Source organism: Pagrus pagrus, assembly GCF_965226575.1.
Source record: "Pagrus pagrus genome assembly, chromosome: 8".
In the NCBI taxonomy this organism is placed as follows: Eukaryota; Metazoa; Chordata; class Actinopteri; order Spariformes; family Sparidae; genus Pagrus; species Pagrus pagrus.
The window spans coordinates 21,129,999-21,145,251 of NC_140192.1; the positions used below are offsets into that span (position 1 = coordinate 21,129,999).

The following is a 15,253-nucleotide window of genomic DNA, read 5'->3' on the forward strand; positions in this document are numbered from 1 at the left end:
TGAAGCTACATGTGAAACGCGTAGTTCGATCCCTCTTGTTTTTAATGTGACAGTTAAGAAAATAGTGTCAATCGTATCCTGGTGAGTGCTGGAATATCGATTGGTTTTTTTTATAGTTTGTAGTGAGGTCACACAGTACACTCAAACCAGACAGAATGCAGAATAAATACACTATTGATTTACGAAATGCACAATGTGCAATGCACAAAGACAAACAAAGAACCTCTCATAGCTGAGAAAGGAAATTCTAAATCCAGAAAGATCTCATAAAACAAGAGAGAAGTATTAAATCTCTCTGACTGCTCAAACAGTAGTTAGTATGCATCACTGTGCATACTGTAAAAATAAGTCATGTTTCTTGTTTAGAAATGAGTTCTAATTTCAGAGCTTCCTCTAATCTTTGTTGATCCGTCCAGCCTGAGGTTAGACATGCATGTGATGACATGAGCTCTTCCCGCAGCAGCAGCACGCATCTAAATTCCCCCTCTGCCTTTTGACCTCTGGGCTGAGGCTGTTTACAATGACACTGCCCATGTGAGACTCTGCCATCCCACCCCGACCGCAGCTCGACAAAAACAAGGAAATCACTGCGGCATGGTTTTCCTATTCTCTCTTCTGTACACACCAGTGCAGCGCTGGCTGGTTACAGGCCCTCAAACATGTTCAGTACTGTCCTGGTTTCAAAAAGAGGTGGCAGGGTGACATCCGCTTATTGTTTTGTGACACACATGACCACAAACAGTCAATAATCCAATGGAAAAAAAGGAGCTGTGACTGCACAGAGCTCACACCCTCCTGACACTGGAATCTGTATTTTTATGTACGGTAATGAGACGTTGAGCAGCGAGGCATGTACATGAGGGGAAGCTAAACAAACTTGTGGGTTTAAACGGTCGTAATTACAGGCAGCCACGGTGCAAAACACCAACAATGGGTGCAAATTTAGTCAAGAGTTGATCACCTACAACAACAACAGCTCATATTTTAAACTGATTGTGTGAAACTGTCATGTGCTGGCTTGCTATCTATCAATCTCCTTGTGGTATTTCAGACTTCCTAGACAATATCCAGAAGAATGTTCCCAAGAACTTTCTTTGATTTAATATCTCACCCCGGTGGGCAGAGCCAGTTCCCAGAAAAACCAGAGGAAGTTCTCAGTCAGGTCATCTGAATCAGAGCCCTGAGATGCATGGTGTGGGGAGGGGGATCAGAGGGGTCAGGAAACACTGGTAAGTCGGTGCACGCCCAGCGCAGAGGGCTGGTTAGACAGTTAAGTTGATAAGGAGCGCTGCACGTCATTTCTGGGAAGCAGGGTAGACACTGTGGCAAGGAAGGATGGGAGTGAGCGTGGAGGTAATCGACAGGTTTTCCTGGATTGCAACGCAGGGGCCGATTGCCTCCAGTGTTTGCACTGATTTGTCATAGGCTTCCTCTACGCTCCACTTCCTTGACAACTACACAGCAGACAGGCTGAAATGAGTCAGCAGCAATGTGACTCATACTCCGGTTTTATTGCAGCTTCCAGACACCTTGTGCTCGAAGGTCTTTACTGTCAACAATCAAGATGTGATGCAATTTACGTGGGCAGAGATAATCCTGAACTCAACCATGTGGCTGTTTCAGTGAGAAAATCAAAGAAAGTGAAAATTTTCTTAAGAACTGAACAGTATGTTAGACCTAAAGCGAGTTGTCAGTTTTTTTATTAGACGATCGCATTTCCAATTATTCTAATAATCGATTAATTGTTTCTGTCATTTTTCAAGCAAAAATGTCAAACATGTTCTGGTTCCAGCCTCTTAAAAATGAATATCTGCTACTTTGCTTTGTTATTCATGAAAGTAAATGAAGAGTCTTTGGACTGTTGGTTGGATAAAAAAAAACATTTTGAAGATGTCACTTTGGGCTCTGGGACAGTATGATGAGCATTTTTTTTTATTTTTTTTTACAATTTCTTGACACATTATAGGCTTAATGTCAGATTAATTGCTAATGAAAATAATCACTTGTTGAAGCCCAACAGTATGTTCATTTTTGGGGTGAAATGTAAACCTCAAGTTCAAGATCTAGGTCTAGATTAAAATATCAAAAAAAATCTTATTAGATGGATTGCTATGATACCTGGTACAGACAGACCCCTCAGGATCATTTGTATCAACTTTGGTAATCCCTTTACTTTTCATGTAATGTCGTCATCGGGTCAAATGATTTATTTAACCAGTACTGTAAATACTTGCGAAAACTATGACATTCTCATTATCCTCAGCTATATTTCATGTTGTGCTTTTATAAATGTCTGCATACAAACACACTAAACTAAAATGGCAAACTTAGTTTACACCTAGTAAACATCAGTAATGTTGGCATTGTCAGCACCGACGCTCAAAGCTTCACAGTCACTATAGCATGGCTGTAGACTCTTGTTAAGTTTCGTGCTTTCAGACCTTTTTGCCTCTAATTTTGGATATTTGTGCAAAAGGTCAGAAAACAAATGCTGTCTGTAAATATTTTTGCACCTATTAGCAGAGTTAGCAGACCACCAAAAAGGGGTGGATGTTAGTGACTCATACACTGGAAAAATATAAAACCATATAAAAGCAGCAGCACAGCGGCACAGGGAGTCAACATTGTGGTACCAGGCCTCGACACTGTGCCACCACAACATTCAAGCCCCTGAATTTGTCCTTGGCAAAGGGAACAAGTGCTTCACAAAGGGAACAAGCTGTGCCCACTTTTAATGTGTCCCTCTCCTCTCCTCAGGCCCTTGGTGAATATTAACTAAAACAACCTGGACAACATTTAATCAAACAGGAACTGAAGGAATTTATTCTGGTGAACAACCCTTCAAAAATCCAGTGTCAATCAAACCTCTGTCTCACTTACAGGACCGTGTCAGCTGGCAGTATGGAGGGGAAGCCGACTCTCTGTTTAGAGTGTGCCTGAGCACATACATTTGAAAAAGTGGATTTATCCCTCGCCACGCTATAACCTGAGGTGATATAGTAACAAGGCTTTACACACTGACCTCTCCCTTCTTAACTGTCATGGACTGTCTACGCGGGGTGATCTCTTCATTAATACTGGACAGGAAGTTCTGGGAGATGCGCAGGGCATCCTGTAACAGCGGATGGTCCGGGTGGCTGGAGGGCGTGTGCTTCAGCAGGTCCTGGAATAGAAAAAATGTGGACAAATTCAATCCCCAGAACTCTCTTCACGTTGCTCCAGATTTGTGTCAGGCAGATTGACTTACATGCAGAACAAGTGTGCTGCGCGTCACTCTGTCCACAGGTTTGTAGAGGAGAGCTGTGGAGGAGGAAGAGTCAGCTCAACAGGCCTAGTCACAGCTCAACTACTTATAGCAATATTGATTTATGCGGAGGCAGGCCATTCATTTCACTCAATACTCACTTTCCAGTGAATTTTTAGCCGACTGGTCTTTGCAGTCCTTTGTGCTTTTGACCTTGAGATTCTGGGAAGATAACACCAGAGGGAATGGTGAGAAAAAAATAGCCTCATTAAATCACAGCAACTGCCCCACAGCGCAATTAAAACAATCAGCAGCTCTGTAAAGAGTTTACACTGTGAGGACTGCTGAAAACTGCCCTGTCATCACTCGTCCGGGGCAGCTGCGCAGCATCAAACACTTGTCCGCCGCTGTCCCACTGTGCATAGCGTGATTACATACCTCAGATATCTCTGCAAACTGAGCGTTTGCCTGGCAGCACTTGTCCGCTGTCTCCACAGCAACCTTATAGTTATCCACAAAGGCTCGGTACACGCCAAGCTGGCTGGCCTGCAGACACAAGGAGAGTAGATAAATTTTACTACTCTGTGATTTCCACTGAGTACTTTGCAGTGTCACTTTATGCTGCGCTCAGGCAAGGGCTGGCATAACATTATTATCAGAGGAACTGATGCAGTCGAGTGCGAACCAGTGCTGCACGTGACACGGGTCTTTCATCTTTTTCATCCAACAGCAAACACTGAGGTAGCTCTTATTCAGCGGCCTCCTATAGAGAGTTTTGTTCTCGTCTACTGCCTGTAATGTGGTGAAGCGGGGCTTTTATCTGGCCGGGAGATGACTCCAGGCAGTCTACTCACATGTGCACTGCAAGATCCCCTGAACAACAGCCAGCGACTCCCACCTTTTCCCCCTGAAAGTCTCCCCTCTTTAAAGTCATCATTAATGATCAAGGCTTGACATTTAAGAAGTGCTATAATTAGTTTCTTAAAGTTACTGACTTGACGAATGCCGGTCTGTTTGATCAAAAACCAAGATACACTTTAATGCTGTGAGGTTTCATGTTACTCGATGCTTGTCGTCTTATCCAAGGGAGGGTTTAAATCAGATGAGGGGATCGCCATACTGTACTAAACACTCATACTGCAGTTAAACGTGTGTTACCACAACATTTTACAGATATCAGCCCATCAGATACTTTGTATTCCACTGTTCTCAGATTTCCTTGTTTGCTCTGTTGGCTGAAGAGTTTCTGTTGCCTTCAAGTTAATAAGAAGTGGATAAACAGGTTTTTGTTGCTTAAGCTCTAAAACATTGTCATGACATGTTTTCTCCAGAATCAATCATATGTTAAAAGATCTCAACCATAAAAAAAACCCCTAAAAACTAGGTTGTCCCACTGAAGCTATTAAAAATATCATCACCATACCAGTTTCTGGAAGAGGTCGCCCACACACTGCTGGTGGCCCCAGTCCTGGACTCGGGGCAGCAGAGCGTCGTAGAAGTCCTTGTGGATCTCATGAAGCTCTGGCACTTTGAAGAAGATGGTCTCTATCTGCTGGATGGTCAGCATTGGTTGGGATGTTGTGGCTGCGGCCCTCAGAGGCTTCATGGGCTGGGTAAATAATCAGTCAATATTTAGGCCACGGTTAGTGAATGTAGGCCTGCAGTATGAAACTATAATCAATAAGTCATTCATGTTTAATAGAAAACATGTGCCAGAAGAAATAATAACAGCACAGTTTTAATTATTTTTTGTAGACAGAAACCTATTACCAATGACCAACTAGGACCAAAGTTATACATACTATCAGTAGGGCCTCCAGGTGGCTGAGGTAGGTCTCCTCACTGGCCAGGATTCCAGACAGAACCCACTTCCTCATCTCCAGCCCCTTCTCCTGATCCAACTCCACCTGATTCAAACATGAGAAAACAATTGCCAAACATGAAGGGAAGGCATTCTCCGACACAAAAGGCACACGATGACAATATATCTGAAGTTTAAATGGGTTCGGTCTTTATTAAACAACCGACACACCTCTGCAAACCTCTGGCTGCAGCTGTTGTGGGATGAGGGACTGACCAGATTTGATTAAACTATGTAGGAGTTTTGCATTCCTAGAGGCCTGCACCAGAGACTCCTCACATTGTAAGGAAGACAAATGTGTGTCTAGCGCGGGAGTTGTTATTCCAAACAGGTCAAAGCCATCAGTCATCCTGGTGCGGGCTATCATGTCAGTAAGAAACTCACTGGAGCATTGAGAAGAGCTGTATTGAGCTCTGCCATTACATTAATTGGTGATTTAAAAAAAGAGGAAGAAGCTGTATGCTGAGTGAGCCCACCACCACCACTACCCTCCGCCATGATTTAGGCTTTGAAGATCACCAAGTGTGCACATCAGAGGATAAGAATACCACAGATAGGACGGGAACAGAGCAGAGGGGGAGGGGAGCTGGGTCTCTTCTTAACATCTGTTCGCCTACAGTATGTTCGCTGAGTGTGTATGGTGTTTTTCAGCAATGCCCTGCTTCGTAATGAAAAGCACTCCCAGCTGGGATTAAATGACTGACTGAGGGGCACTTCTTCTGTAGTTTTCTAAAGGGTACTCCGCTGATTTTACACATGTAGAGGGATGTCGTTTATTACAGAAAGCCTGTGTTACAAACTGAAAGTTGTGGGTATTTATGAGACAAGAAGAGTCAAAATACCTTTGATTTTCTCTTTCCCTTTCTTTCTTTTCACAACTTTGTGGAATACTAACTTACTGGAATGACCCTCTGCAGGTAATTCTAATTATTTACTTTGTGAATGATTTACTTAATCAGGATCCAGCAAACCTCTAGTCACCTGTTAGCCTCTTAAAAAGAGACTTTTGTGAACTACATACACTAGGACTGGCATTACAACAATGAAAACAACTGCTGTGAAGAATGCCTGCCTGTGCATGTTACTTTACTGGCCTCCTGTCAGATTCTGCAGGACGATCTAGTGATTGGTCTAGGAGCCAAAACATCAAGGAGATGCTCTTCTTCCAGTGTAAACCAACAAAAATATAGACTTTGGTGCATCTGTGTGTCTCCAGCACTTTTATGCACATGCATCAACACCACACAGGAGCAAAATGACAAAAGCAGTGTCTTTTTTGCAACAGGAGGAACAAGAATTATGGGAAATGTTGGTTTAATTTAGTGAAACGCTTCTTCATGACTGGAATGCGACAGAGGTGACAAATCTTTTTGACTTTGGTGCCATTTCTTATACAATAAAAATATAAGCAATAAAAATAATCTGACCTGAGTTGAACTTTGAGGCTTTACCAAATGATCTCTCTTTGTTTTGTAAAGAAATACACCATGACAGTCGAAAAAACAATGGCAGGGACTCTAAGAGCTACTTTTCATCACAGAATGAGAAGCCACAGCTGTTAAAAGTGTTGGATGGTGTGTGGAGAGAGGACAGTGAAGGACAATGCAGTAGCCAGGGAACAAAAGCGGAGCAGGAGGAAGGAGATAAAGAGTGGAGCAGCAGCACTGTGAGCTGGGAGACAACGTGTCATACACAGTGGTGGGAGTTGACCCAGTAACTTTACCGACAGCGTGGACTCCAGGGAGCCGGAGGACTGGGTGTCTCGGCTGCTCCGGCTCTTGGAGCGGAGTCGTGGCGAGGAGGACGGAGATCCGGTGAAGGATAGAGGGTCGTGGCGAGGCTGGTGATCTTCTGAGTGCTCCAGGTCATATCCATATGATGGAGGGGTCTCATTGTAGGGAGCCTCTGTGAGAAACAAAGGACAGCAGTCACATGGTGTGTCATTAAACTGTTAAGTCTTGTTGAAAACAACATCATGGAAAATGAGACAAACTGACACTGTTGGTACTCTAACACAGGGTCAATGCAGAGGGTGGGGCTAAGAAAGCTATTTAGGAAATGATATCAGAAAGCTGTTAAGATGCCACAGTCTTTTTACAGCTCACTTCAGTGTTATCAGAGATGATGCAACAGGACAGACACGACAGGAACTCTTATGCCATAAAATGAGAGGTAATATACAGTTAATTGTTCAGACTACCATATTGTAGATTATAAAGTTTGTTGACGCTGTTTCAAAGAGGTGTGGAACTTTACAGTAACTGTGAGATGGCACTTGTTGCTGTTTATTGAATTTACTGGATTTCCAAATGGGTAAAGTGGACGACCTGATGTTGAAAAATAAAGTAATATGCAAGTACAAATTACTTTTAAAATATGCGCCAGTAATTGCAACATCAACTGAAATAATAAAGACCTTAAAGGTGCCATATGTAACAATTTTAGCTGTAAACATTAAACAATGGGCTAAAATCATCAACAGAATGTGAAGGGATAACAGTTTTGATATTATGTTGTGTTGCAGAGATATCTACTGAAGTTAGCATGCTAACCAGCTAGCCTCGGCCCATCCTGCTCCAAAGCTCCTGTGCTGGCAGTGTAAACATCAGCAATCCCCCAGTGCTCCGAGCTTGTAGTCCGGACAGCTAGCTGCATGCTACCTGAGCTAACTAGTTAAGAGGAAGTTAGCAGCAATTTGCAGTTACTCTATTCCTACATATCGCACCTTTAAAGCTGCACTATTCTATAGCCCGCAACTGCACTATTTTGGTTCAGTTTCATGGCTCTCTGTTTTTGTTTTTCGTGGAAAAATTCTCATGATCCTACCGTGCACAAATATTTCCCTCAGGATTGAGACAGTGAATATTGGACTACAAATAAATGCTTATGTTGTTCTACATCCACTCGATGTCTAAATACTGAACTGTTTCTGGTAACACAATCACCTCAACAACTTTGTATGCCAAATATGCAAGCTAAACATACATGAGCTCAAAACATGGTGTTAATACTTTATTATTTTAATTAATAAAAAATAATTAATTGTATTATATTATAATCTATTCATTCAGTTTATATTTATGTTTAATTACATCAGCAAAGTGTGCCACAGTCTCACAAAGTTCTGGTTGGTGTCCAGTGCTTCAACTCAAGTAAAACATACACAACATTTCGCCCCAGGGCCCCCAAGCGTGTTAATCTGCCCATGACTGCACTGCATTATAATATAAGTTGTTGTTATTTTGTTCATCCCCCGAGCAATAAGCCTAAAAACTAAAAACAAGTCGGGGCAAACACTAAACCTGCTCTTTTCAGATTGAAAAAGGACACAGGCCAACGTGTCTAACAAAATCTGACACACCAATATTGTCAGTTGACAACAAACACTAAGCAGCGGGCTGCCGTTTACTGCCATTTGTCTTTTTATCAAATCCTCTTTTAACCTTCATAAAACCTGTGACCTACACAAATCTACCACACAGCCTGTGCCAGCCACCGAGGGCTCGTGCCAGGACAGGCAAGTGGATAAGCCTGGGAAACTGCAGAGGCACCACACGTGCTCTACTCATGCCAGCCTTGTTGTACAGTGTGTCTCCTTCAGCTGAGTGTTTTCAAGATCAGAGAGAATATGACAGGCGTTGCTGTAACTTGGAATAATATTTACTTGGTGAGTCCACTAATCAAAGAGGCCTCAAAAATCACAAAGCAGAACAGAAAAAAAATATTCATTCTGGAAACCCACAGGCTTTACACCATGCTCGGTTTCTGCCAGGAACAAGTGTAACAAGTCAGAAGTATATGTTGTGCTCGCCACCCCTGTGATTTCAGACTTTTTAGGACACCCTGAAGATGAGGATCAACAAGCTCTGTATCCTGTAATTACTGCCAGTCACCCCTGACTCACCAGCACTCATCATCATCATTATCATCATTATCGTCGTCAACGATATGACGACTGACAGATGCAGAATGACGACCTCGAACAGCAGTGATAAAATATAAGGCAGACGTGTCTAGTAATGTGGGGTGAGGTATGTTAACAAGAGGCTACAAAACTGGTTCAGCACGGCTTGAAAACAGGAAAGAGAGGATTCCGGATACTGTGGGAGGATAAAGCCGAGTCACCCAGGAGAGGTCTGGAGGACAGGCCGACTGACAGGATGACATCCACAGAGGCCGTGACAAAGGAGTCAAACAAACACACAGAGGCAGAGAGCTGTATTGACTGGTCGAGGAAGAGACGACTGCAGGCCAAACAGCCTCAGAGCACAGGGGAAGTCCATGTGAAAGGCCACTCTGTGTTCCAGTGAGATTATACATCAGCCCCGGCACTGGATGAATAACACATCCTCTCTCGGGTAGCAGCCTCAGAGCCACAAACTATCTCCATCCAGGGGGAAAAAGAAACATTCCGAGCTTGGAAAAACACGAAAAAGTAAAGAGGAGGATTTAAAAGTGTTCTGAGGTCATAAATACTGAGCCGTTTGTGTCTTTAACAGGAGCAGTTCTAAATACACTGGCCTCATTTGGGTTGTGGTAAAAATGTGAGAAAGTGGACATCACAATAGATCCTCAGTGAGCACCGTTTTTGTAGCTTTCACAAGGATTGCGACTGAGGAAGTGTCCAGGCAGGCCTGTCCGGAAAATTCAGCAATTCATCTGCTTCAGAGCGGAAACAGGCACAAGGTCATCTTTTCACAAACAGCTCGCACTTCCAACACACACTGACCTATGGTCACGGCTATCATATTTACCTTCCAGTTAACGCCGAGATGCCTTTTGCAATTAAAGACTTTGCAGAGCCGGCATACATTCGCACATGTATGGAAACAGATTTTTACAATTTCCAACAAACTATTGTAACTCAAAAACAAGTCTATTTTACTTATGACCCAGTTCTTCTTGATTTTTCTCCACCACGCTTGCTTCTGTGCAACCTGTTTTCACCATGCTTTGTTTGACTTGATTGTGAAACAGTTTAAAAAGGGACTGAACAAATAAAGCGAAGCACAGACTGTTCTCTTAAACCTCAAACAAACCGCCAAACCTCATGTGCAGTTACACACAGTAGGGTCTTTGTAGCACAGACTTACACAGTCTTTTAAGGCTAATACTATTATTGATATTTCAGAGTTTAAAAGATCAGCCCATATTCATTTTTGACATAAACACATCTCCTGTTCTGGAAATGTGGCAAGGCCTAGGTCTAGGCTTCTGTAGAAACATGGGGGTGCAACATGGGGGACTCCACTGATGAGGACATGCTCCCTCTGTAGATATAAAAGGGTAAGGTAACAAAAGTACAATGATTCTCAGTTTCAGGTTATAATGCACTAATCAAAACATTATTATGAAATTACATTCCATTACTGCCAATAGAGCCGTCTGCTCTATATATACCACCTGAGATCTTTATATCACGATATGACAGTGTTGTCTTTTCCTGGTTTTAACGCTGCATTACAGTATAGTGATGTCATTGTTTTTAACTTACCAGACTGTTCTACTTGTTCTAATACTTCTGTCTTTACCCTCTGATTATTTATCACAATATTAATATTAGGGGTCGACCAAATGGCTTTTCCAGGGCTAATACCGACATATATTGTGTATTGTAATACAGCCTAAAAATACCGTAAGATTATTTTAAGCACAACCACGCAGCCCTACAACTAACAGAGCCAACATTACAGAAATTACTGAGGTAACAAGTGAAATTGTCCTCAGCAGAACTTCACCCACATCAAAGATTCTGACTGACCATCAACCGAACTCTGTTATGTTTCTAATATTATCATTTATTTATTTAAAGGGGCACCTTGTAGTTTTGGAGAATGTAGTTTGGACTTCAAACTTGACATCAGTTGAGCCATTTTATGTTTATTCAGTTGTTTAACTTTTTAAAATAAGTCTCCATCTTCTTTAGTTAAGGAGATTGTTGCAACACTGTTTTGCTGTGAAGCTCCAGAAATGTTGTGTGGACTACCAAACTTCACCCGACTGTCCATCAGCATGAGCCTGAGAAGACAATGACTGGATTTTCATTTTTGGGCGAATTTATCCTTTAATCCTCGAAGCCGCACCTTGAAATGACAGCGAAGAAGGAATGTTATTTTCTTGTTTCCAGTCTGCAGTAACTGAATCTGTATTACAAAATATCACACAGTAGGATGGAGGATGGCAAAGCAGTCCTGGCAGCTCTACAGCACGTCCTCCCTGTCCCATGCCCAGCTTGCTGCAGCTCAACTGTGCAATAGAGCTGTAATAAATACATTCTAATGACATTACATAAGATCGCTGAGCCCAACAGCTGCGTTTGTGAGCTGTGTGGAGCCGTGGATCAGAGAGAAGCTGATTTTGTTTTGGACTGCCTCCGAACTCTTTAATTCTGTGTTTTTCAAGAATTGCATTTGACTGCATTCCCATGAGCCACTGTCTGTTAGATGTCAGATTAATGCAAAGCTTCAGAAAAGCATAACTTCTGTTGAAATCACCTTTAAATACACAAAAAACAGTGCCTTTACTTTCCCACACGACCACACCGAACACCGCGACTAAAAATAGAACTCAAGGATATATAAGGACTCAGCCAAACAACTGGCTCCGAGCTCTCCAGTTCCCTTCTGGAGAATAATCAGTCATCATGAAACACTTTTCCTTCCTCCAGCATGCAAACAAGAGCTATGCTCAGAAGACAGTCACAGTAGTATATTACAGGGCACATGTTGGACGTCCTATTGATGACAAAGCAAAGACACATTCAAAGCCCTAATCCTAATCCATAGAGATGAACTACGAGGGAGGGAGTGACAGATGTGCAGCTGAGACAGTGGCACAGCATCAGAGATTCACTATCACAGAAATAATCATGTGGTTTTATTTCTCTAAACAAGAGCAGAAGAAGGCACTTTCCCTTGGGATACAGTTAAGAATATTTTTCTGTTTTTATGGTAACACTGTTTGGTTTCCAAATAACACTGCCTTCATCACGTGGCATGGACATGAAAGCACTGCAGTTTCACTTCGCAGCAGGACATTTAAATACGGTGAGGGATGAGCTTGGTTCTGGAAACAACAAAAAAGTGTGGAGTTACAATCAGACAAAACAGGCTTTGGATCCAACTCAGCCCTCCGTTTAACTTGTCAGTGAAAAGTACAATGGATAAAATATCAGTTCCATTCAATTGATGGTAAGAGCTCAGACAGCAGTTCCCAAAAATGTGAATCAGAGCAAAGAGGTCTATTGATTCATCCCAGTAAGAGCTGGAACTAGAATAGTAGCATCCATAATTCCCCATTTCACCAGTGGGAAAAGGCACAGTGCTGCCCAGCTCAGCACATTGACTGATCACCGATCAGTGTGTTTAAATAGCTCAAGGGGGACAGACTCCTGCTTGTAATCTGCCAAAGAGAGGGAATCAGAGTCCACTTACTGCTCCCCATTGTGATCATATTGACCGTCCACACAAAGATCAGTCAGCTGATGGAATTCAGATCACAAGCTCCCAAACGATCCAGCTCAGAAACAAGCTGGAAATGAGATTTAAGTATCAATAATGTACCACAGAGCAAAAAAAGGTACAATGAAGGACAGCCTTTCTGTCCCCTCTCTAATGGTTGTATAGATCTGCAGAGAAAAGTCGCACCTTTGGAAAAAAAAAGCAGCAGAAGATGTCAGTGTGTGATGTTGTTAAAAGCTTAGCACCACTTTATGGCTCCAGCAAATGGATTCTCCTCCGGACTGTGCGGTCACTGGGGAAACAGCGGTGGCAGGGAGTGCAAATAGAGAGGAACAGGTTGAAAAAAGGTGACGGCTTTCAGACACTGGATGTGGTGACCTGGACTGTGGCCTTTGTAATTTTCCTTACCTCATGGCAAGTAGCATATTTTGTCAGTCCCTCCAAAGGCCCCAGGAAGTACGCCAGGCTTTGAAGCAAGTTTGCGTAGTGGCCAAACCGTGTAATTACATCATCACGTGACGCACTGTGGGCCAAAAATACCCTTTCCCATTAACTTATATTGTGAAAGAAGCCTCTATAAAACTTTGGAGACATTTTTTGAGCGTCATAACCCCCACAACTCATTTCACTGTCAGAATTTCACTGTCACGAAGAACCACACCATTTTATCACCATTCAAGTTAGCTGGGCGCTAAACCGGAAACAAGCTTGGTCGGTAGAAGTCTCTAGTGCGCAAGCTCTATGGGCAAAGAAGACTGAGCCATAATAGCACTTCAGTGCCGTTGGTTAAATGCTACCATCAGCATGCTAACATACTCATAATGACAATGCTAGCAGGCTGATGTTTAGGAAGTATTTTTAGCATGTCCACCATCTTATTTAGCATGTTAGCATTAACAATAAACATGAAGTGCAGCTGAGGATGATGGGAATGTCATTAGTTTGGCAGGTCATGATGTTGACATGATGATGATGGTGCTGCATGAAAGTGAGATAATCGCCAAAGTCAGAGAGATTCATCCTGTATATAAAGATGGACGACATGACAGCTCCCAAAAAGTGAAGCCAATCACTTTTTTTTTTTTAGTTGTTCTTATCACAATATCTGATGTATGTTCCCTAACCCTATTGTTCATTTTTCTGATAGGTTTGCTGTTAATTAGTTGTTTTTTGCTGTGGACCTCCTGTCTTATGTCATGATTGACAGCTGAGCCCCGCTCGCAAATGACTCGGGTGGGTGCATTGATGGGGCCTTTACGCTGCGGCTTCACCATCCGATCTCTACTAAGCAAACCCTGGCTCCAAATGATGTCACCAGCGCAAGATGGCAGTGCAGTACAGTATCCAAGATATTTTGGCTTCTTTTTTGTACAGTGGGAGGAATGGAGACATGCCATCCATCTTTACGTGCAGTCAAGTGTCTGGACAATCTGACCAGCCAACACACTGACATTAGCAACCCTGGAGCCACACCATCCAGGATTACTCGCACAAGTCATTAAACAAATGTTATCACAGGCTGTGTAGTACTCCCTGTGAGCGGTGAATTGACTTGGACGTGTAAAATTGGCAGAGTGCCCCTATACCCTTATACAGGGCCACTCTAGGGCATCTGTAATTGCGAATGTAGACATCGGCTGTGTTTTTTGGCAAAAAACGTCATCATCACATCCTGGGCCATCTGCAGTGTCTGCTAGATTGGGAGGCCCTTTAAACCACAAGACTGATGGAGGCAGTGAGGCCCACCAGCACTCGCCTCTGATGTGTTGTAGGGCAGCCTAAAATTAGTGCCAGTCATTGAGCAGCGTAGGTCACAACTGGGCCGCCCAGCCCAGCACACCTACTAATCAGCGTGTGTTGAAATAGCTCAGTGTGGTCAGACTACTGCTTGTAATGTGCTGCATAAGAAAGAGAATCAAAGCCCAATAATTGTTCCAGTCTGTGAAAATAAACATAGACAACAGTGCACATGCAAGCATTGACTACACACAGATTAGCTTTATTATTACAGTCGCTACTTAGTACTATTTGGTTATGTTAATGGAGAATTAATCTGATCTCACTTGTCGTAAAATGGAAATATTTTAAACTGGAGCCTGGCCAGTCTTTAGCCTCACAGCCTTGTGTTTGTGTTTTACAGTGAACACAAACATACCTGCTGACAAGGCTAAGAAATTCAAATGAGCCACATGAAAAATCCCAGTGACCTCCAGGTGTGATCAAATATTAATTTGCATGTCTGAATAGAATTAAATATTAGTGAACAGACCTCACCTGATGTGCCTTAATATGATTGGCTCAGTCATAATCTGCCTGGCAACACAGGTTTTACAGCACACTCTTGATGTTTTACAACACTAGATTTAGAAACCTTTGGCTTCATTTCGCTAAATAACAAAACTAAATAACAGCTTTAAAAAGAGTTGTATAATGTCTTCTACGGCTTTGGGAGAAAAAACCCTGATGATGTTATTGGGGTTACCTGGGCTTGGACATGATGAATTTAAAAGATAATTTTCCAAGTCAAGAAAGTTGCAGTTTGTCATAAAACTAATTAAATAGAGTGTGAAAATACATAATTATAATGACTACACAGCCAACAGTCACATTAGTGACGTTGATGATAGATGTAGATGATATTTTACTTTATTGACTTGGAAAATTATCTTTTTAATTGACAAACATCGT

The 15,253-nt window shown here is 42.4% G+C and overlaps 1 protein-coding gene across 1 annotated transcript in view; it reads right to left on the reverse strand.

Moving 5' to 3' along the window:
* LOC311261929 (breakpoint cluster region protein) overlaps window positions 1-15,253 on the reverse strand; it is a 35,973-nt gene that overhangs the window by 12,521 nt on the left and 8,199 nt on the right. Inside the window, exons 2-8 of the mRNA XM_084360943.1 lie at window positions 6,829-7,010; window positions 5,047-5,151; window positions 4,668-4,853; window positions 3,683-3,790; window positions 3,406-3,466; window positions 3,248-3,300; window positions 3,023-3,163 (exon numbers count right to left, since the gene is read on the reverse strand). Coding sequence (XP_084217069.1) covers window positions 3,023-3,163; window positions 3,248-3,300; window positions 3,406-3,466; window positions 3,683-3,790; window positions 4,668-4,853; window positions 5,047-5,151; window positions 6,829-7,010 — 836 coding nt within the window. The remainder of the gene's footprint in view (window positions 1-3,022; window positions 3,164-3,247; window positions 3,301-3,405; window positions 3,467-3,682; window positions 3,791-4,667; window positions 4,854-5,046; window positions 5,152-6,828; window positions 7,011-15,253) is intronic.